At 39.7% G+C, this 20,806-nt stretch overlaps 1 protein-coding gene across 4 annotated transcripts in view; it reads right to left on the reverse strand.

The window, feature by feature from the left end:
- The window catches only part of opa1 (OPA1 mitochondrial dynamin like GTPase), a 30,326-nt gene extending 10,775 nt beyond the window's left edge, over positions 1-19,551 (reverse strand). The window contains exons 1-29 of one of the 4 annotated variants that reach the window (XM_017413569.3): positions 19,356-19,551; positions 17,633-17,957; positions 17,368-17,464; positions 16,682-16,789; positions 15,755-15,805; positions 14,615-14,697; positions 13,069-13,224; positions 11,774-11,827; positions 11,556-11,660; positions 11,275-11,361; positions 10,939-11,052; positions 10,692-10,772; positions 10,529-10,603; positions 10,371-10,442; positions 10,189-10,288; positions 9,909-10,039; positions 9,464-9,536; positions 9,306-9,378; positions 9,112-9,227; positions 8,143-8,207; positions 7,833-7,909; positions 6,806-6,971; positions 6,462-6,614; positions 6,273-6,381; positions 6,049-6,128; positions 5,643-5,783; positions 5,407-5,523; positions 5,235-5,328; positions 4,631-4,741 (exon numbers count right to left, since the gene is read on the reverse strand). In XM_017413569.3, the coding sequence (XP_017269058.1) occupies positions 4,631-4,741; positions 5,235-5,328; positions 5,407-5,523; positions 5,643-5,783; positions 6,049-6,128; positions 6,273-6,381; positions 6,462-6,614; positions 6,806-6,971; positions 7,833-7,909; positions 8,143-8,207; positions 9,112-9,227; positions 9,306-9,378; positions 9,464-9,536; positions 9,909-10,039; positions 10,189-10,288; positions 10,371-10,442; positions 10,529-10,603; positions 10,692-10,772; positions 10,939-11,052; positions 11,275-11,361; positions 11,556-11,660; positions 11,774-11,827; positions 13,069-13,224; positions 14,615-14,697; positions 15,755-15,805; positions 16,682-16,789; positions 17,368-17,464; positions 17,633-17,957; positions 19,356-19,384 (3,043 nt within the window). In that variant the 5' untranslated portion in view covers positions 19,385-19,551. The remainder of the gene's footprint in view (positions 1-4,630; positions 4,742-5,234; positions 5,329-5,406; positions 5,524-5,642; positions 5,784-6,048; positions 6,129-6,272; positions 6,382-6,461; positions 6,615-6,805; positions 6,972-7,832; positions 7,910-8,142; positions 8,208-9,111; positions 9,228-9,305; positions 9,379-9,463; positions 9,537-9,908; positions 10,040-10,188; positions 10,289-10,370; positions 10,443-10,528; positions 10,604-10,691; positions 10,773-10,938; positions 11,053-11,274; positions 11,362-11,555; positions 11,661-11,773; positions 11,828-13,068; positions 13,225-14,614; positions 14,698-15,754; positions 15,806-16,681; positions 16,790-17,367; positions 17,465-17,632; positions 17,958-19,355) is intronic. The other 3 variants (XM_017413570.3, XM_017413571.3, XM_017413572.3) reach the window with 3 other exon arrangements.
- Between the last annotated feature and the right edge of the window lie 1,255 nt (positions 19,552-20,806).

Below are 20,806 nucleotides of genomic sequence, written 5' to 3' on the forward strand. Positions count from 1 at the left end.
GTTTCTCGGCTGGCCTGGGAACGCCTTGGGATTCCCCCGGAGGAGCTGGCCCAAGTGGCTGGGGAGAGGGAAGTCTGGGTCTCCCTGCTTAGGCTGCTGCCCCCGCGACCCGACCCCGGATAAGCGGAAGAGAATGGATGGATGGATGGATATTAAATACCTATTAAATCAAACCTAAAATGCTGAATAATGATAAAAGTACAACGTACAGCTGCAGAAAACACATCTCCTACTGGAGAATACAGGACAGAGAAGCTGACTGTTCATTTTCTAACAAACCAGAAATCAATAAAGCTACAGAATAACACTACTCATGCCTAATCGAACTAAAACTCAAACAGAAGGCTTAAACATTTGAGTAAGCCCCACTTGCTGCTCCTGAATGAAGCCGCATGCGAACACAACACCTGAAGACCATACGTCACTCTTCAAGCAGAGCACCGAGGAGCACCTCTCACCGAGCCCTCACTAATCACCGTGAAGGAAGGAGGATGAGGAGGAGATGAAAGGCAGCAAAGTGAGCGTGAGGCTGAGAGGGCATTCCGCCGAGCAAGCCCAGACAACCAGAGCTTTATTGTTTTCTGCTTCCACACCAGAAAAAAAAAAAAAAAAAAAGGAGAAAGTGACTGCGTGCGCAGACATGCCACCACTTCACACATCATCACCGTTTTCACAGCACCTCCTGTTGACACCTCTCATTCCTTAACCCTCAGATAACCCCTGCCACGCAAAAGCTGAAATCCACAATTTTCCACAAATTGTTGCATTCATCCGTGCCAAAAAGCCTTCGGTGAAGATTATAGGTTTATAGTAAAAAGACTGTCAGCTGGCCAGGTGTTCTTCTCAATTAGATCTTTATATAAATGAGCCAGAAAACAAAATGTGATACTAGTAGACTCATATTTTGAACCTTTAAAATGGAAACAGCATAAAATACTTCATATAAGGTGCATTAGAAATTATGGATAAATTATAAAATATTTTAAATTAAAAAATCATCAGAAATAACTGGATTGCTTCACAGTGTCTAATTAATTAGTAAAGTTTCTAACTCACACTTAAACTCATTTTCCTTCTGCCTATTCTTTCATCACAATTCTCACAACTAACATCTAAATGTCTGTGTATTTATTTAAAACATACATTTTATTACTGCCTTGCAGTTTGAGTCTCAGATTTATATATATCTTGTGCAGCCCTACTGCTTAACAACAATAAAGTCATGAACTTTATACTAACATAGCCGTTAAATACTACCATCTTGTTGAAGTACAATCATATGAGTTCTAGTAAACAAACTAAATGTCTTGTATGAAAGCAAAAATGCTAAAGCAACAGCTTATACAGATTCCGAGGATTTGAAAGCTGGCAAAATTCAGAATATTCAAGACTTTATCAAGCAGTTAAGACTTTGTAAACCCTGTAATGTATTACGCTCCGTCAAATCAGGCAGCGCAGTCCAACCCTCTGCACACAGACAAAAGACAGTTTATAAATGTGGGCAAACGCAGCAGCGGCGGCTCAGTGCTCTCCGCTCTGAGCTTGCACATTAGACCCGGGCTTTGCTCCAGAGACGGCACTGTGCCATCCAGCTCATCTGACACACACCTCTCTGCAGGCTACACTGTACCATTCATTAAGTGTGCTTCCACGCTGTCTCGGTGACGCACGCACCTGACCTCTGTTTGTAACCTGAGCGATGTTGAGCCTGTCTGTGAGCAGTGGCGAACAGAGCTTAACAGCAGACTGCCCCTGGGAGCATATTTCTGCCTTTGTTAAGTGTGTTTATCCTTTCCCCTGTCGCCTATCGCTCCCTCCTTTCCCCTTCTAGCTTACCTCCTTGTCTAACAGAAGGAGATGTCAGGTGAAGGTCTCCTCTCTGATTTCCTATTCTTTCTTTCTCCTTCTGTCAGGGGAGAGAATGGGCAAACGGGGACTAGGATGGCTGGACAGAATTTGTCAGAGGCAGGAAGTCAATGAAAAAAAAAATCTGTGGAGATGGAGTAAAATTTTACAATTTAAAAAAAAAAAAACTAGCTGGATCAAGTAGCCTGTGGTATTAGCTGGATGACCTGTGGGGTTGGGTTAGAGTTTGGGCTCGAGGCAATGTGACCTGTTGTCTTAAAACAGAAGTAGGATGAAAATCTCTGAGGAAAGATGATTTCATAACCAGGAAAATGGTTGCTTCACAAACAGACAAAATACCATCTCCTGTAGAGCTCTGCTCAGCTGGAAAGAGGTGTGTTCAACTCCTGATTTAGAAATTATACCAGAGGACCTTTAATTAAAACTCCTGCAACAAGTTGCAGTAACTGAAAATTACTACAGAAATAATTAAGCCTAAAATAAGAGAGCACCAGAAGTCCAACGAAAAGACCCTTGACTTGAAGATCTGAGGCACCAAGTTGGCCCATCAGCCTTACTGGTCAGTGTTGACTGATGAACCCACGGCTAGCAGCACCACACACACCCCTGCCAACTAATGACCCAAACCCACTTAAACTGAAAGACAGACGAAGCTAAACCTCTGAAAGACACAACTTCTAAGCTGGAGGAAGAGAAAAATCTGACAGAACCATAAAATTATTAGAGTGACGTAGGCATACTGAAAGTTATTCAGAAAAATACTACAAGATAAAACAAATGGGTTGATTCTGGTACATATGAAAAGAGGGGTTTTATTAATTTATCGACAATTGACCATGAAGCTGGAAAATTAGTAACACCTAGGCTGATGCAAATGGTAATACTGCTGCTCATGTTTCAACATTTGTGATCTTAATTATAGCTTCTGTTTAATTTCAAAATCAAATGTGAAAAAAAAACAAAAAACGTTTGATGCCCACAAATTGAATCTTGTGGTTCTGGCCCACAACTTCTGCTTTTTGTATCGATGCGGCTTCCAACTCTGATCAACACCCCGAGAGATAAATGAAGACACAAACAGTGAGACAAAGACCGTGCTTCATTTCAGCTGACAGGGGATATGATTAATTGAGATTTCCTGATCAGCTAAATTCCTGCGCTGCATTTAAGCCTGTAAGGAGGTTATAATGTGCATGCACAGGTGTGGTTTCACCTTATAAGATTCAGTGACAGACTCCAACCACATTCCCACATCTATCAGAGAGGGGAGGCTTTGGTGGTGGGAAGTGGGAGTGCCACGCCTGTGTGAAAGGTTTGGGACTGACTTGTCTTATAGGGTTTACAAGGCCAGGCAGGTTTAGGGATTTTTAGACAATGTTTGGTATGGAGACAGACTGTGTGTGTGTATTTGTGTTAGTTCCCTACTCTCCTTTTGGCTTGCATCGAAGATTACTTTACTGTTAATCGAATAAAACTAACTTATCTATTATTGTTAGAATTGTGCCTTAAATTGCTGCAATATTAATGTCTAGATAACAGTATGTAGCAGCTGAAAACACAACAATGATAACTAATTTCATAATAAAAAAGAAGAACAAATACACTATCTGTGCACACTAAAAACAATCCAGGTATAAAACTTCCAAGTAATAATTATAGTGAATAAAAATCCTTTGCCGATTCAGAATAATCCATCATGCAGCTGACAGTGGGGAGAAAAGAGGAGCTCATCACTTCCTCCCTGTCCAGTTTTTAGCTTGAATCCTACCAGCAGAGAAACTTCAGACAAGTCTGTCTCAGGCACACACAACAAATGAGACGGAGGAGGAATCGCAACAATCATTTGACAAATTATATGTTTGAGATTCGTTTCACGATCTTTGCAAACAGAAATTATGATTAACTAACAAAATTACAGTAAAAACAAATGAGCGTTTTTTCGAGGGCTCAAACATCTTCTAAATAAACAGCAAGGAGAACCAATCGAACCGGGTTTTTAACACATTAACCAGAAGACCCGAGGCGAGGGAAGATTCTGAGGCAGTGTTTTCCTAAGTCACTCAAGACTTTTACTCAAAACCAAAGAGATGCCCTGTGGTAAAAAACAATGTGATGATATTATAACACACACTGTCACAGAACAAGAACAAGCCCAACATCCCGATGATGAGGTCGACTTTTAATATCCTGCAAACTGCACCTTTTTATCTGCAGAAATAAGTTAAAGAGCACTGCTAATGGGACAAGAGCAAAAAAATATATACTCTCACCTATGTAGCAATTGGAACCTCTAAATACACTTTTCCAAGCATCTTAAGATAGATAAAACTGCAGTGCATGCAGTTTAAATATAAGCAGAACTCATTTTAAATGAACTGAAGCTAATATGTGAAGAACTGCCAGAAGCCTGAGAGAACACACAAAGAAAACCCTCTTAAAACAGCAGCAAGTCTGTTGACATACGAGCTATTTTAACTTTGCTGGGCTGTCAGCGAGGTGCATTAACTTTACTCTGCCTGAAGTGGTCAATCCAGATTCTTGAAGCACCGCTGCCATCTCCTGACGACAGACAAGACTCCCTTTAAAGTAGTTTTTTTTTTTAATAAAACAGTTGAACTAAGAGATTAGACCTGAAAACATCAAAACCAAAGTAGTCATATTTGCAGAACTGTCCTTTTGCTAACTAAATTACTTAAAAGTTTTACATTTAACTGTATATTCTGAGTCCATAAAGTTCTGCTGTGAAAGTGTTTAGGTGTCTTACTGAGATCCTCAGCCAGCTGGACTCTGCGGCCCGTGATGAGGTGGGTCTTTTTCTCCATGTCTTCCCCAAAGTCATCTAAAACCTCTTTCACATTTTTCTCCATCCGCCGCACTGCAAAGAATGAAGAAACCACGCACACAAGAAATGATAACTACGTTCAACTCAACAATAGTGCATCGAATTTCTCAGTGTGAGTTCTGTGATCGAGACATTTAACCATTAATAAAATGAATGAGAGAGGAGCCATTTATTTTAACAATGGGCATCATTGAGAATACTGGTTCAAAGATCAATTTTATTACCGAATACAACTGTTATCACAAAGCTTGGGCCTGAAGGAAAGATACTGATGCAACCACAGTACCTTTACTTCGCCAGTCTGGTTTTATTTGGCTGCTCAATACTATCAGAACTTTGTTAAATTTAATGTGATGAAACTTATATAAAAGACCCCTAATTAAACAGTTTAGGTCATAAGAAAAGTAGAGTGAAATCTTAGGAACAGAATGCCAAAATGGATATTATACCAATGAAATTGATCACAACATAAGGTGGATTTAATGTTTTATATCAAACTCTGTTACAGATAAATCCACTTCCTCACCCTCAGTGTTGGTGAGCTGCTGTCGAAGAGTGTTGGCTGTGATGACCAGCATCCTCTGTATCCTCCAAAACAGAACCACATCATTGCACTCCAGCTGGGGGAACATGTATGACTTTAACACAAGGGCGACAACATGACTGCAGGTTTACGGTGCTACATCCTCTCTGCTCACCTCAGCATCAACAAAGTGTCTTTGGTAGTAGTAGAAGCCTCTCTTGCAGAGGTTGCAATGAGAAAGTGCCTTCTGTAAGAAGTGTCGGCGATACAGCTGATGCCACGTGTCTTTGATCTGTCAAGGTTTACAGAATTTCAGTAGTAAATGGGCAGAAGATATAAGTGTGCTAACAAAATAAAATTACTTCCATAAGAAATATATTTGTTCTAAAGTATCTAAGCTTTAGATCTCACCAGCACAGGGTCGACCTCTACCCCTCGGCCCTCCAGGTTCTTCCTGACTGTGGTGACCTCATCGTTGGCCAAGTAAGCGGTGTGGTCATCGTGCAGCTTCAGCAAGCGCTCCAGCTCATTTTTTGTTTCATTACGAATGTGCTACAAGGCCATAAAGCAGCGAGTGAACAATGACATCACAGTGTAAACGGGGCATTAAGTAAATCTCTGCAGAACATCTACATCTATTCTGTGCTTTGACTTGTAAACAATAAAGGGTGTCAGAACTAATGCTGTATTACACCACTTGCATGAGAATTTTTATAACTTTTCCACTTTATAGCCTCAGAGTGGCTCGTAAAATCACAACGCAATAACGGCCATGACTTTGAGTAAAATAGAAAAATAACAAGCTTGTGGTTCTGACCTGATCTGGTGTACGGTTCTGCCAGTTTAGCCACCTCTGTTTCCAGTTGGGGCCCACCATGTCTTTGATCACTGACTCAGCTGAAAGTAAATATAGAAAATGTATATGGTATAGTAAGAACCACAAATGGCTGACCAATGTATTTGAAGTTGCCAACCTATCTACACATCTTTAAAGCCCATTGAAATACAGCTGCAGATAAGAGGTAATGACAGCTAACATACTGTCTTTGAGGCGAGACTGTAAAGTTTCCTCCATGAACTGGATTGCTGCATCCCACTGAGGCTTGTCTGTGATGGAACGGTCTTCTAGAGCATTGTGCTGGATCACCCTCTGACCAAAACAAAGACACTTTCATTCAAGTTGCAATCCTGCCATCGCATCCAAGAAGAGTTGACTTGTTTTCTGTTTACCAGGCTGTCTAAGGCCCTCTCGTTCCACTTGTGCCTCTTGATGCCCTCATCCTTCACAGCCTCCTTCAGCTTGTCAAAAATGTCATCCTGGTCTTTGCCTTTGTATTCGGCCATAAAGCGGGCAAACTCCTCCTGCAATGTCTCCCAGGCAACCTGAAGTGACAAGTGATACAAAACACATGGAGGACAAAGAGGAGGACAGTGTTACAATAAGAAAACTCCAGGATTTAAAACTTTCAACAAGTTCTGAAAAATATGTGTAAAGGGAGCTGAGCTAAGTAAATTAAAAGAACAAACTAATTAATACATGCTGCGTAAAGACAGGTTTTTGTTTTTGTTTTTACCTCGAGTGCTTTATGAGGAAGCTGCTTGTCAGTCCACTGCTTGAGCTTGATGTCTACGGTGGTGTTAAAGGTGCCGGAGTCCATTGTTTGGGCAGCAGGCAAGTAGATGTTCTCAATAACGTGTGTGGACACACGCTCCCACAACTTCTTCTGCAGAATAGCTTCCCTGTGTGCAGAAAAAAAAGGAACATGCAACTCTGGAACAAAACAAAACAGCTGTGTGTTTATTTGTAACGTAGCTGGTTGTTCAAATCTTAGTTGACTATATTCCAATCATCCTAAAGATCTGAACTTAGGTTATGTTCGGGCGGGTGAATCCCAAAAAACACAAGAACGTTATGAAGAAAGATGTTTTTTGGTGTACAGCAGGGCTCTATAAAAGGACCCACTGGGGCAGAATAATAAAGGCTGGCTTCTGCTCTTGACAGGAAATTCCAACAGAACTCTGCTGTGACCCTGTTAGGGCTGAAGAGCTTCTCCCCCCTCATCACTTCACTGCACGGCAGCGTGACTCTGGAACAAAACTTCAAGTCCCCCTGAGTCTAGAGTCCCCCGTCACCAAAGCAGAAGTGTCCCTTTCTCATTTATCATAAACACTTGCTCATATTTCATTCAGCTCCCCTTTTGTTAAAGTTAGCTCTCCTCGCTGTCGATAAATGCTTTCTCCAATTGTGCTGGCTGGCTAACAGGGCCACCCTCGCTCGTGTCCGTGAGCCATTCATCAGATTATTGATCAGGGAGAACTGAAGGCACAGGGGAGGGCAACAACACAATGCATACATCTCATTTAAGCAAGGTTTTCCTCCTTGTGGATAAGTTATCACTATATGTTCAGCCACAGATAAATGCAGGAGGAGAAAAATCTGCAGTGTGTTTAAAATGATATAAACAAACCTAGCACTCATGGATAGCTGAGCGCTGGGAAACTTGATCTAATTTCTAGGAAAAACAGTATAGTCCTCTTAAAATAGTCCCCGAGTTGATGACAAAAACAAGAAATCCTTACATTCATTCACAATAAACTCACCAGTGCTGTGGGGTCACTTGACTTAAACTGATGACTTCATCCAAGATTTCATTTTTTGCCTTTTCAAAGAGCTCATTCTGCAAAAAAAGGACAGAACACGTCTAACATTTCTATCACTGGTACAGTTCAAAGCTTTAAAAACAATTTATAACATTTTACAAATTCTTGTTTGAACTAAATTAGTTATTTATTGATTAAAATTGATCAAATACTGGACCATCACTTTGGTTTTTACATAATTAGATTTGTATAAAGACATTTTACTCAAATAGTCATGAGAAATCTTTCCGAACAGACAGTTTGGTCTTACTCTGTCCAGCTCTCTCAGACGAGGGTAGTTGTTCTTCCATTCGGTCTCCAGGTTGAACCGTGATGCTAGCAGAAAGATAATTTCATTTAAACAAAACTTATTTAAACTTAATGTGACCTGACTTAAATCCTGCATTTATTAACAAAGGAAATAAATGTATAACTTAATAGTAACATTATATGGCCTTACATAAAACGTTTGTTCAGTCCTCAAATAATTTTAGCTTGCATTCAGCTACACGCCTCCATAATCAGCAGGCAATGACCCCAGACACACAGCCTGCTTTGGTTTCACTTGGTATGACATAAAGGCCACTTTGAGATTGCTAATGGCATCCATCCTTTAATAAAAATGGCTGAGGACACTTTGCACGCTCACTCTCTTAACTGGTCCTTTGGGAGGTGAAGCAATGGGGGCCAGTGGCACACTCTTTATCAAAAGTGGGCGTTTTGCCTCTCATGTATGCTCGGAGACAGAGACGCAGACACACAAGCACAGCATGCCTGGTGCCCCTTCCTTCAGGTCCCTATCCACAGAGCAGATTAGTCTAATTGCAGGTTTGTGGCGCCAAGAATGGAAGATGAAAGCCGGCTGCGTGTTGTTTGATGGGATATGGATCGATACACAACACAATAGACCTGTGGGAACTGCAGTCTCACAGCTATAAATCTCCTCTGTTGTTAGCAGTGGCTTCTGATTGTCTAGACTAATTGAGGAAGGTAGTGTGGAGGGGTTAGGAAAGTGTGGCGGAGTGGGAGAACACCACAGTGAGACTATTGAATTCACTGTATTGGTCACTAGTTGCAAAGTTGCACTGTCTGCTCAATTTACAGTTAACAGATAAATCCAAAGCCTTATGACATTATCAAAAATGATATTGTAAAGTTTGAATGTGAATATTTATTTAAAGATAAAAAATAAATAAATAATCAGCTTTTTATGGCCTGAATTTTAGAGGTGCACTCATACCTTTGAAAACATCGGCTTGCTGCTCTACTGACTCTCTGACCATCTTCCAGAAGCAGTCAGAGACGGCCAAACTCAAGTTTTTCGTGGTCACCTGGTGAGCCTTCAGCATCCCATCCCTGCCGACACATTCAATATTATTAACAAGAGAGGATTTCACTTTAGCAATCGTTAAAGTTAGGTTAATTACTACTTGCCTCAGTAATCTGGAGCTCTGGAAAAATTCCTCCTCGTAATCTTTAATAGAGTCTATGCTTTCACCGCTGCTCCCTTCAAAACCAGGAAATGATGAATATATAAAAGACAATGACAGAAGTAAATTAAGAGTACTGGATTACTGAGTACTGCAGGTTACCTTTTCCTGTTACTACTGCAAAATAGCCCAGGGCCTTCATAGGGAAAAGCTTCCCTTCAATTATTTGCTGGATCTGAGAAAAGAAGAAAATAAAGATAGATTTTTAATCCTACATTTGTAAAACTCTCAAATGATGGTATGGAGCTCCCTCTTGTGGAAAAACTGGGAATAACCTCATTCACAGGGGGATTTTTAGCAGTTTAACAAAGTGTGAAAGCAGCAGATTTACTGATAAAAGTCAACCTAAGGAAGGATTTCATAACAAGATACATTTTCATAAATTGTTTTTGACTTGGCGTGTTTGTTTCAAGGGAGAAAATCCACAAATCTGGGCTTTTATTCCAAGATTAAGGCAAAATGAAATGCCCAAACAGATGCTACGTCAATATTAAACATAACGTTTCACACTTTTGAAACATTTGGTGGAACAGTTCAGCTTTCTTACTCTACTCGGGCTGGCCAGGTTCTTCTCAGCTAAGTCCACTTTGGTCAGAACAAAAATGGTCCTTTTCCCGTGAGGATCCATCTGACTGACCAGGTCTGTTACGATGCTCCGCTCTGCATCCACACTCCCATCTGGATGAAGGAAGAAAAAAGGTCAAGGTAGATGTAAAAGTTAAGACGGACTGTCTCAGAAATGCTGTCTTTTCACAGATCACCTTCCTGTTTATTATACCATCAGCTCTCTTTACATTTAAGTGCAGTAAAGTGACGTAACGGCTCACCCTGAATACAGAGAATGATCGCGTTGGGGTTCTGCATGTAAGCCTTGCTGATGCTGAAGATGGTGTCCTTCGTGTCTGAAGCCATGCCTGTAGTCACCGTCTATGAAAGAGGGACAATAAGTTTACAACTAAAGAAATCTGCAAATATTTCCAGCTGTATTTGTTTAACAGTGTACACTCACACTGATGACACCTGGTAAATCCACAAGTACCATCCTCTGGATGCCAGGGCCTTTAACACTCAAGGATATTGTCTAACATGAAAAAATAAACATCATTTCATGAAATATTACAGAATATAAATCAGCAAGTAAGCCATTTGAACGGAACAACGTCCAACCTCAGAGCTGACTGTCTGTCCCTCCTTCACACTCTTCCTCATCCTCAGCTCAATCTCACGCCTCAGAGCAGCCAGCTGCAGACCAGAGGAAACAAATGGTGTGAAAAGGGAACAATTTAAATGTGGAGCTGAAGTTAAATGAATGGATGTTTCTCTAACTTACATCCTCCTCCTTGGTGAGGTCGAACTCTCGGCCACTGTCTTTAAACATGGCTACATGATGGGGGCCTTCACTTAGTGTCACCTGCAGGAAAAATACAAAGTTATAAAAAAAAAAAGATCAGAAATGGCTTAATTTGAAATGTGACTTTTCTCCAAATATGACCCAATGAATTTGCTTGATAGCAGTTAATAAACCCCTCGCCTCCTCTGATTAATCTAAAGCTGTAAATGCGAAATTATCCTCTCACCTTGACAGGAGAGCGCGTCATCATTTCTCCTGAGCCGCGGGGGAAGATCCTGGCCTGGGCAATCATCTCCAACACGCTGGTCTTCCCGGCGCTCTGATCTCCTACTACAACCACCTGAAACATGGGAGAGAAAGCAGGTTTGAAGTTGGATAAATAACAAAACGGAAGGAAAAGATGACAGCATGAAAGGAAAAACGAGTCTCAGTGACATCAAACTACTGATAAATATATTAGAAATTGAATCTAGATGAAAATGTTATTTTTGCCACAAAATGACTGACGGTCCTGTAGCATTTCTCTTCAAAACCCTTGACAGAACAAGCGGACCCTGCTTACCCTGGGCAGGTGGTCCTGGGTGTTGTAGTTGGCGTCATAGTCAGACAAGACGTCGAGGACTTCAGAATACATGTCAATAAGAGACTTCTGCACAACATCACACAACAATAATAAATATCAGTGACCCTTGTTGTAAAGGAAAATCAGTTTATTACACCGTTATACCAAAAGAACTAAATAAAGTTATTACAAGCAATCTCGCGTCTGGCAAAAGTTTGCCAAAAAAACATGGTAAAATTTATAAATTATGACAACTTTGCTGTTTTAAGTGTTTAACTCACCTTCACTTTCCTTTGATGAATCCCCTTATCGTCTTTTTGCAGCACCACTTTCCTTAACTCTTTATTTTCCTTCTCCAGTCTCTCCAGCATGCGTTGATACTTTAGCTAAACAATAAATAACAATGTCCTGTTAGCATCAGTGCCACAAATCTAATAGTTGTAATTGAACTTTCAGGCATGCTTTTATACATAAACATGTCAGAGATAATCATCTGTACCTGAGTGCGAAGCAGCTCCTCTTGAAGTTGGTCAACCTTCTCTTTGTCCGATGACTGAAAGTCACAGGAGAAACAAAGACAACAAGAACCGCCGGTGTTAATGCCTCCGTTTTGTTTTAAATGACACGATCCCGTTCTACTTCACAATGTTAAACTCCCACCAACACCACAGAGGCTGGATACATGTGAACTGCATGGCAGAGAGAATCAGAGGAGAAGTTAAAGCATGAAGAGAAAAATCAAACGTTTCAGGCAGGCAGGACTCATTACTCCGCTTCAATCTCAAAAGATTCACAAACGGGCAGAAATCAAACAGTGAACCCTGTAAAAACAGGATCATTTAAAGCACAAAATCACACACTTTTTGTTAATACAATCATATGACAAACCCCATTTGATATTAAGCCTTTTATACAATCAGGCCATGTTTGTGGACGAGAGGCAGGACAGGAAACAAAGAACAAACAGAAGAAAACGAAACATAAAAAGAGACAAAATTAATCCTTCACCAGGAAATATAGATAGGAACTGTGCTTCAAACTACTTTAAAACAGCTAAAAGTGAACAGTTTTATAGTTTCATTAAAATGGTTTTATATAAGGCGACACGAAACTAACTTGAATAAGTTTCACGTTTCTATCATGCTCTTGATCAAGTTTAAAGTATCCAGAAAGTGCAGTTCACACCATGCAGCTGTTCCCCACTCAACTCCAAGCCAAGCTTCCGAGCATTATTAGAGCTCTGCTGATGATCATCTAATCACTTATATAATGGAGTAAAGCTGAGCTGCTTGCTGCTTTTCATGGAAATTAGCTTCAGGAGTTTGTGCTCGTTTCCCACAGATGACTGGCAAATCTCCGGACTACCGGAAACATGGAGACTACTGCTGGATGTTGTGGGACAGAGGTGTAAATCAATATTTTCCTTCTAAATCTTTACTAAAATAATCTAGCTTCAAATCTAATTAGTACTTTTTAACAAGGTGGACTATAAAATATTTGAGTTTAAACAAGATTGAAGCATTACAGGAAATCTTTTTGTAAGGCCAGAGCAAAATAAATTTAATTTATGAGTATTTTTTCAGCTTTTCCCCTCATAGCAGTACATTAAATTTGTCTTAAAATAAAACTATAAATAAATTTTATAATAGTTCCTCTAACTAAGGTACCATCCCGCATGCTGAAGTGACTGAAGTGATGGTAGGATATAAATGAACCTGTCCTAGAGGTTTTGGGTGTGATGTTTTGGGAGCTGTTGGTGGGTTGGGGCGGCTCTAAGTGGGGTGGGACCTTCACCTTGCGTGTCTGTGGAGGGGGGCTGGGGTTCGGAGGTGTACTGGGAGCAGGATCTTGGGGTGGTGAACGCGCACTATTGGCTGCAGCGGCCCGCCGGACCTCCTCCTCGTGCCGCTGGATCTGCTGCTGAATAAGAACGAGCTCGCCGAGCAGACCCTGCTGGGGTACGCCATAGTCAGAGAGAGGAAGGAGGAGCAAAACAAAAAACAACAACATCGAGCCACAGGGCAGGCCAGTTCTGTATCCCAACACAGGAAACCCGGCCCCGGTGTTGTTCAGGTGGAAGGATCAGAATTCAGTCAAGGTTTTGAAAGAATCAAGGTCTTTCTTTTAGCTAATCTTGCCACCATCATCAGTGTAACCGAACAAAATCTGTCTCTAAAACAAACTTTGTCAGACTGAAGGCAGAGGAGGCAGCTAATACAACAACGAGTGCCTCTCTGCAAGCGGCAACACCAGCAAGTCTGCTGTCTTTACTCGACATTATGTTCTTTTTAATCACTGTGTGATAGCCATGACTCTGACCTCACTTCTAATAGAAAATACAAGACTACAGTAGAAATTCGTTTCACTGTAGCTGAATACAAAGTTGTAATGTACTGCAACGCAACATCTGACGGATTTTAACACAACTGGTCTGAAGACGCTTAAGCTGGAGATTAAAAAAGCAAAGCAAGCATTAGATTCAGCTTGAAGCACAAATCAGGTGAAATCTGACTTATTTCAAAAGATCCTCAACATGACAAACAGCATTGGTTTTAATTTTGTGCTATTTTTGTCATTTTTTTTTACTTGTTGAAATAATCAAATAACACTGGTTTAAGGTAAACGAATGACAAACTTGTGAAAGTCATGTTGTGGGGATGTTGGAGACCATGATTAAAGGCTAAAAGCAGGGTGAAGGAAAGGAAAGTTAGTTACTTAAAAGCTCCTCTTCTGAATCTTCACTCAGACCTTTATGTTGGATTCTACTCTTTAAACTTTGTACAGTGATAAAACACTCAAAAGACATTAAAAATGGAACATTGAGACACTTAAACGGTGTAGGATGGAAAGAAAAATTAAAAAGACAAATATGAACTTAAAACAACGTTCATAAATGAGCCTTTTTTACAAGACAAAGACATTTAGAAGCATGATGAAGCAACAGTAAAGCAGCTTAGTGTGTGACACTCAAACTGAGCAACATATTGTTTGTAAAAGTGCTTTAAACTGCTTTGTTTTAAAAGTTATTGTAAAATGGCGGGATTTTATGTAATAATGACTAAAACAAAGCGAAGAATTTCACATTCAGGAGAACTGGTTGAATCAAAAATGAGTATGAATCCTACCCAAGCTGTCAGCTGATCAAAGCTCAGTTTCTCAGCACATTTAAATTCTATTTTTTCTTTGAACAAAACAAACCCATTTTGATTTTTTGATTCAATTAATTACAGTTCTTGAAGTGAAAAGCAGCCGAACTGCCAGCTGGAGCGGGATGAAACATCTGTGGAGGCACAGAAAGCACAAAAAGCTGAAGAAGCATCAACGGGTTTCATAAACTCGCCTTTTTGTACTGCTTGTCGCTGGCATCGTGCGAGGCTGCGGTGGAAGAATCTGTTGCTTTTAGTGCAGGATCGCCTGACGTTTCTATCAGAGGAAACACGACAAGCAAGAAATAAATTCTTATTACAGGAAATTCATCAAAATATGCATGAACAAGGAAAAAAAGAGATTAGGACATAGTGCTTAACCAGAGGCAGAGTAATTAGAAAAAAGATCCATACAGGCCAGGTGGAGAAAGGGTGGAAGTCAAAGGAGGCAAAACAAGCGGTATGCCGATGTCCCCCGTCGCTGAGGGTCTTGAATGGTAAATGTTTTTAGTTTTCAAAATGAGTGTTTGTCTGGACTGGAATTGAACAGGGAATGCAAATAAATCTTAATGATTTTGGTGCAAGATATTCAAGTGGGAAGGAGTTACACTGTGTACAAGAACAGAAGTAGGTTGTTTTTTCTTTTACTTCAGTGACGAGGGACATATTTAGGAACATCTTTCGGGCTGGGCTAATTTGTGAAAAGCACGGTATTTGCAACTTTTGTTTTGGAGAAGCAGGCATCTTGGTTTTTGATTAGACTCATGATTAGACGCATCCATAACAAAATGGAAGTCGGTACGTAGCTTATTTCTCAAGTTCTTCAGCTCACGAAATGAACCAGACAGACGAAGGGTATTTCCAAGTCCCCTGTTCGTTTTGCGACGGGGGACAAAAAAACAACAAAACCAGAAAAAAAAAACACTAACATATGACAAAGTCAAACAGTCAAAGACAGTCAGGGTAAAGAAAGTAGAAAAGAAAGAGGAGCTTCAAACGACAGACAAACAACAGATCAATCTAAACATTATGTATTGCTCTGTTTTAATATATTTGTGCGCTAAAATTACCCACGAAATTGTAAGCCTTAATGTTCTGCCAGTAATTTCATTTTGAAATCATAGAATAAAATCTAAATCCTGGGGGCCTTTACTGATGAAAGCAAAGCATGTGCCAGTCACAGAATTAGTAAAACTGGCAGCCAACTTCCACCTTTTAAAGCCAAATTACCGTAACTCCACCAACATCACGATGGAAAAGTGGTCAAAGAGTGACAGAGAGGAAAAAAAAGAGCGGGGGGCTGGTGGTTCTACTGAACACCGGGGTTTACACACCTAACAGATGCAGGCCAAAGGCTCCTTTGACTTCACTACCCAAACTCACGCCTGTGGAGAATGTGGAGGAGGGAAGGGGAGGAGGAGAAAGGAAGAACACGAGATAAAAATCATGAAAGACAGAGGCAGAGGGATGGTGGTCAAACCAGGAACATGATGAGCATGAGCAGCTGCGGCTGAGCTTTAACTGAGGAGGTCACTTAACGAGGAACTGTTGGAGGAGGTAAATAAACCCTGAACCAGGTCTGATCCTCAGTGAGTCCAATAAGTCTTATTAGCCAATCAAGAGAAACTATTTAAAGTCTTGTTTTTAATAACCAGAAATTTGAAGACATATTTCCATCTGCTGATTGGTTTTAAATTTACTAACATAATTCCTCCAAACAGAAACAGTTCCTCTGTGACTCACTAAATTTTAGCAAAAGTCTTTAGACAAGAACCCTGAAGTATGGTGATCGGAAAGAAAAAAAGAGAAAAATTATGGAGTAAAAATTAGCCAGAAAAACAAAAAAATTAAGAGTCCTAATGTAGACAACACAGTTTGGTTGCTTGTAATAGATCATGTTATGTAAATGTAAAATGTTGTATTTTTGCCATAAACGTAATAAAATTTTAAATTTTTAAAAAATCTCTCCAACAATATGACGCAGTAAGATTTATTTTGTCTCGTCTAAACATGTGACATTATAATACAAAAGCTATTAAACATGAGAAATTCCTAAATTTGTTTCTAACTGTAATGCCAAATCGAAGGAAAACAGATTACTTCATCTGAGAGTACATCATGTCATTCTTACCTCCAGCTTGAGGTAGGAGGTATGAAAAGAAATACAGGACTTGTGTGATGGTACAGGCACAAAGGCAGACGTCATTCAAATATGACTAACTTCACTTTCTAAAAGCACAACTGATCTCTTGTTTACTCACCAGAAGAAAGAAGGCTTTTAAGGAAAGTGAAGTTCTCTCCGATTTTGTCAAAGTCAGGGAGGAGTTTGGCAATTTCTTCCATTTCCGGTAGAGCTTTGGCCAGCTTATCTGCGAACCAAACAGATAATGGGTCAAAACAAAAAGACTATCACTATCTTTACACCTGCAGGAAGGCATGCATATTGTACGTGCAGGACTGGATTGCATATGTGGATTCAGATGACCTTTCTGCTGGAATGATGCTGATCTACCACATACACACTATTTTAGAAAGAAATGTCTTTGTTTCCATTTTAAATATACAGACCTTTGTGCAATCCATGGGTGATATAAATTGAAATTTGAATCTGTAAACATTTACCTACTAGACCTTAACATCATTTTAATTTGGAAATAAAAAGAAAAGTATAATAGTAACAATATGGTAATAATACATCTTTATTGTCTGTAACATATTGCCAATAAACAAAAACTGAGATTAATTATGCTATTGTAAGGTTTATGCAGCTGTACTGTGGTCTGAGCTGCAACTGTTAATGCAAAACACACAACCTAAGGTAACTATTTTGGTAACAAAAAAAGAAATATAATATACTGTCTAATATTCAGATGTTATAACCTCTGATGGCTTTAATGTAGAGAAACAGACTAATAATATAAGCTGTGACAGAAAAAAAAAAACTTACCAAGATCAATTTGTTCACTCAGTTCCCAGACAAAATCAGGAATGACCCAGTTATATTCACTAAAATCAGGCAGCATGTCTTTCCATTCTTCGTAGGTCTGGAGATTAAATGACAAGACTTCTTTTAATGTTTTTTTACTTGTTTTTAACAAGCACACATGTCCCATTACAGCCCATTAAAACCACTGATGGAGAGGAAAAAAATAAAACTTGAACTCAAAAGAATTAGCTTTAGCCCAATAATAAGAATAAAAATGAACAGTGACCTTCTTGGCTGTGTACCCTCCTCCCACTGCTGTACCCAGCAGAATGTATCTGAGCTTTAGCAGCCGAGCTGCGAGGCGAGCCACCCAAAAGTTGCGCTGCTGCTGGTAGTTGTGGCCACCAGACCCCGGAGGCGGTTTTGAAGGCCGCATGGGCAACCGAGACATAGAGGTAAAATATCGGGCTGCTGTACGATGAGGAGGTCGGTGAGGGTTGGAGTTTCCCGAGTAGCGATGGTGGATGGCACGAGACAAAGGGTGGAGCTTCTGCAGCGGGATTCGGAACCTCACCCCCATATTGGTTGGAAGGAGGCTCCTACAGGCAATGCTGAAATATAAGAGAAGTGTACGGCTTTGATAAAAGAGTGAAACATCTCACAACTACAGTAATGTGCAAAAACTCTCCCCAATTTTCTATTATTTGCTCCTAAGAAGATGGATTTTCTTGCAATCTTTTAAATTGGTCCCGGTCAACAGTTCTCGAAAGATTTCTGAAACTCTCTTAAGTATTTTTTTAGACCTTGACTGCTTTTTCACTGATTTTTACTCAGCATACTGAGCACTGTGAGCTTAAAAAAGAGGAAAGTAGACAAGTGCAGGACAAAATAAGAAGTGTCCAACCAAAAAGAAACAAACTTACACTGGAGATGAGCAATGTCTGAAAGTCATATCTTTAAAAAAAAGGAATAAAAAAATCCAACAAAGGCCTGACACAGGACCTGAGAAAGGCATTATCCTTTAGTTGAGCCTTTACTGTATGCCAGAAACTCGTTGGGAATCTCCTTGTTGGGGTTAAGACACTATTTTGTGTCCATCAAACTGTGATATTTTTGGTATATATCATAGGTTTAACTAAAGAAAAGGTAACTTTGTTATAAAAGTACAATAAAAAGTAGTTTCTTTGATTTTGGTGCAGATACAACACTGGTTCAGCCCTTGAGTTTAAAAGTCTTTTTATGGTTGTATTTCTTGATCCCTTGTTTAAAACCTCCTGGAAAAATATTGTCAGGCTAAGGATGAAGGACTTGGGAAAAGAAAACATGACTCCAGTGATAATCTGCTCACACTTAACTATGAAATGTTGATGATCATACAAACTGTACTGGAAAAGCATTGAAATAGTAAGCTTTCTTGTGATTTATTTGGATTTTACAAAAAAGATCTAAATCTACATTTTATAAGAATGTCTAACAACAGCAATGAGGGAAATGGGGAAATAGAGTGGAAACTTATATTTATATAACTTATAACTAGTTTATTGTTATTTATAAAAGAGTGTCAGAACCGTCAGAACATGAAGAAAAAAAAGATAATATATTCACAAGTTATATAAACAACATATCTATAATAAACACTGACATACTGCTAAATACTTATCTACACGTACAGCAGCATAAATTAGTTTCAAGTACGAGTAGACCACCACATTCAGTTAAGTAAAACATTATATTTACCAATCTTCTTTCGGGTACAGAAGCTGGTATTTTAGCTAGCTAAGTAAAGCCAACACTTAGCAGTACCGGGGGCATCCATAATTTACAGTCCGTATGTCAACAGAAAATCCACTTAGTCACAAATGTTTTTAAGTATGTCACTTTTCAGTAGTGGCTAATCTTCAGAAAGCTTGTTGGACTTTCCTCAGCTGTCATAAGAAGCCACTTCATCACACCTGACACAGTTAGCATTAGCTTCTGCTCCCGTTACCTTCAGTAAATGGAAGACCTACCAGGCAGCTTTGCTCCCGACACGCAACATGGTGCTGTTAGCAGCGGCTGAACGTCGGTCTCTTTCAGATTCACTCTTCAGACACCGTTTAATTCATCTTTCCGGATCCTGCACATCTGTTTGCCTGCTGCTCCAGCTAGCTAGCAAGGACACATCCAGAATGACAGTCCAGTTCCTGTGAACGGTACTACCTCCAAATCGGCACGGATAGAAACCGCTATCTCTTCGTCTTCAGTTCCAGACCGTGATGGCGGAAATAAAAAGCCACTTTCAATAAACCTTTATTAGACCAAAGATGTTATATCAAGAACAGATTAATTAAAATCAATTTTGTGGTTATTCTTTCAATTTAAAACATTTTTTTTTTGATAAAGGACAATTTATGCAATGGATGATGTAGATAAAGTTATAGGAGGGTAACAACTTCCTCAACTGGATAATTTAAATAGGCAAAGCTGTTGCTGCCATCTAGTGTTCAACTGTGCTCACTACAGTGACAAATGAAGGCCAAGGACCCAATAAAAGAATGCTTATCGCCTGCCAGAGAGTGAAACAAGATCATCTCATGATGAGAAATGACAGATACTGTGAGATCTTACTGGATGTGTTGAGGATGACTCTCAGCTACGACACTAACCTTAGCTCTATATATGTAAGATTATCTGAACTTATAACCATTTTTATATTGAGTAAGGTTGACGGGTCGTTTAAAGTTTTCCTTTTGACTTTGGCTGCTTTTTCATTCATTTTTAGTCCTACCCGGCTGTGATAGCTTAGTGTGCAGTGTGTGCCCTGCACACAAATCTTCTTGTACACTTTTATGAAAACCTTTGAGACCAATTTATCTCCATGCTAAACTGGTGTTATTTGAATAAAGAGGCGCAGTTCAGACCAGGACAAACTGCAGAACAGATAAAGGTGATTCCTCGCAGAGAGATATGCTATGAAAATGTGGCTGCAGTTAGTTCCTGTTTTCACTTATAGAATATCGCACACAGTCAGCCAACGCAGACTAGATTCACATATTTCAGACTCATTTTCAAAAGGTTTAGTTTGTTGGAACCCAACTCAGGTCTTCAACGAACGATTGGGTGGAAAGTTCATGTCTACATCTTCAGCCTTTAAAGCTTTTCTGAGCATTTGAGCTTTTTAATATGGTGCTTAACTTTTATTTTTTTTAATATCAAACTAAAAGTTGTTGCATGTTGACTAGAATGGATCGTCCTGTCTTGCTGCTTGTTCTGGGTGGACTGAATTCAGCATATATGGATCTCATGAGCAATTCTTGCATAAAGCTCATCATTTCTGTTACACATCCTTGACATTTTCCCCCTCAACACTCACCCGACATGTTGGTTTGTTTGAATTTATTTCCCCACAGCCGTATCACATTTGCATTCACTAAGTAAATAAAAAAATAACTTGAAGACTCTCAGCAGGGTGCTTTAAGAC

This window comes from Kryptolebias marmoratus, linkage group LG24, assembly GCF_001649575.2.
Source record: "Kryptolebias marmoratus isolate JLee-2015 linkage group LG24, ASM164957v2, whole genome shotgun sequence".
In the NCBI taxonomy this organism is placed as follows: Eukaryota; Metazoa; Chordata; class Actinopteri; order Cyprinodontiformes; family Rivulidae; genus Kryptolebias; species Kryptolebias marmoratus.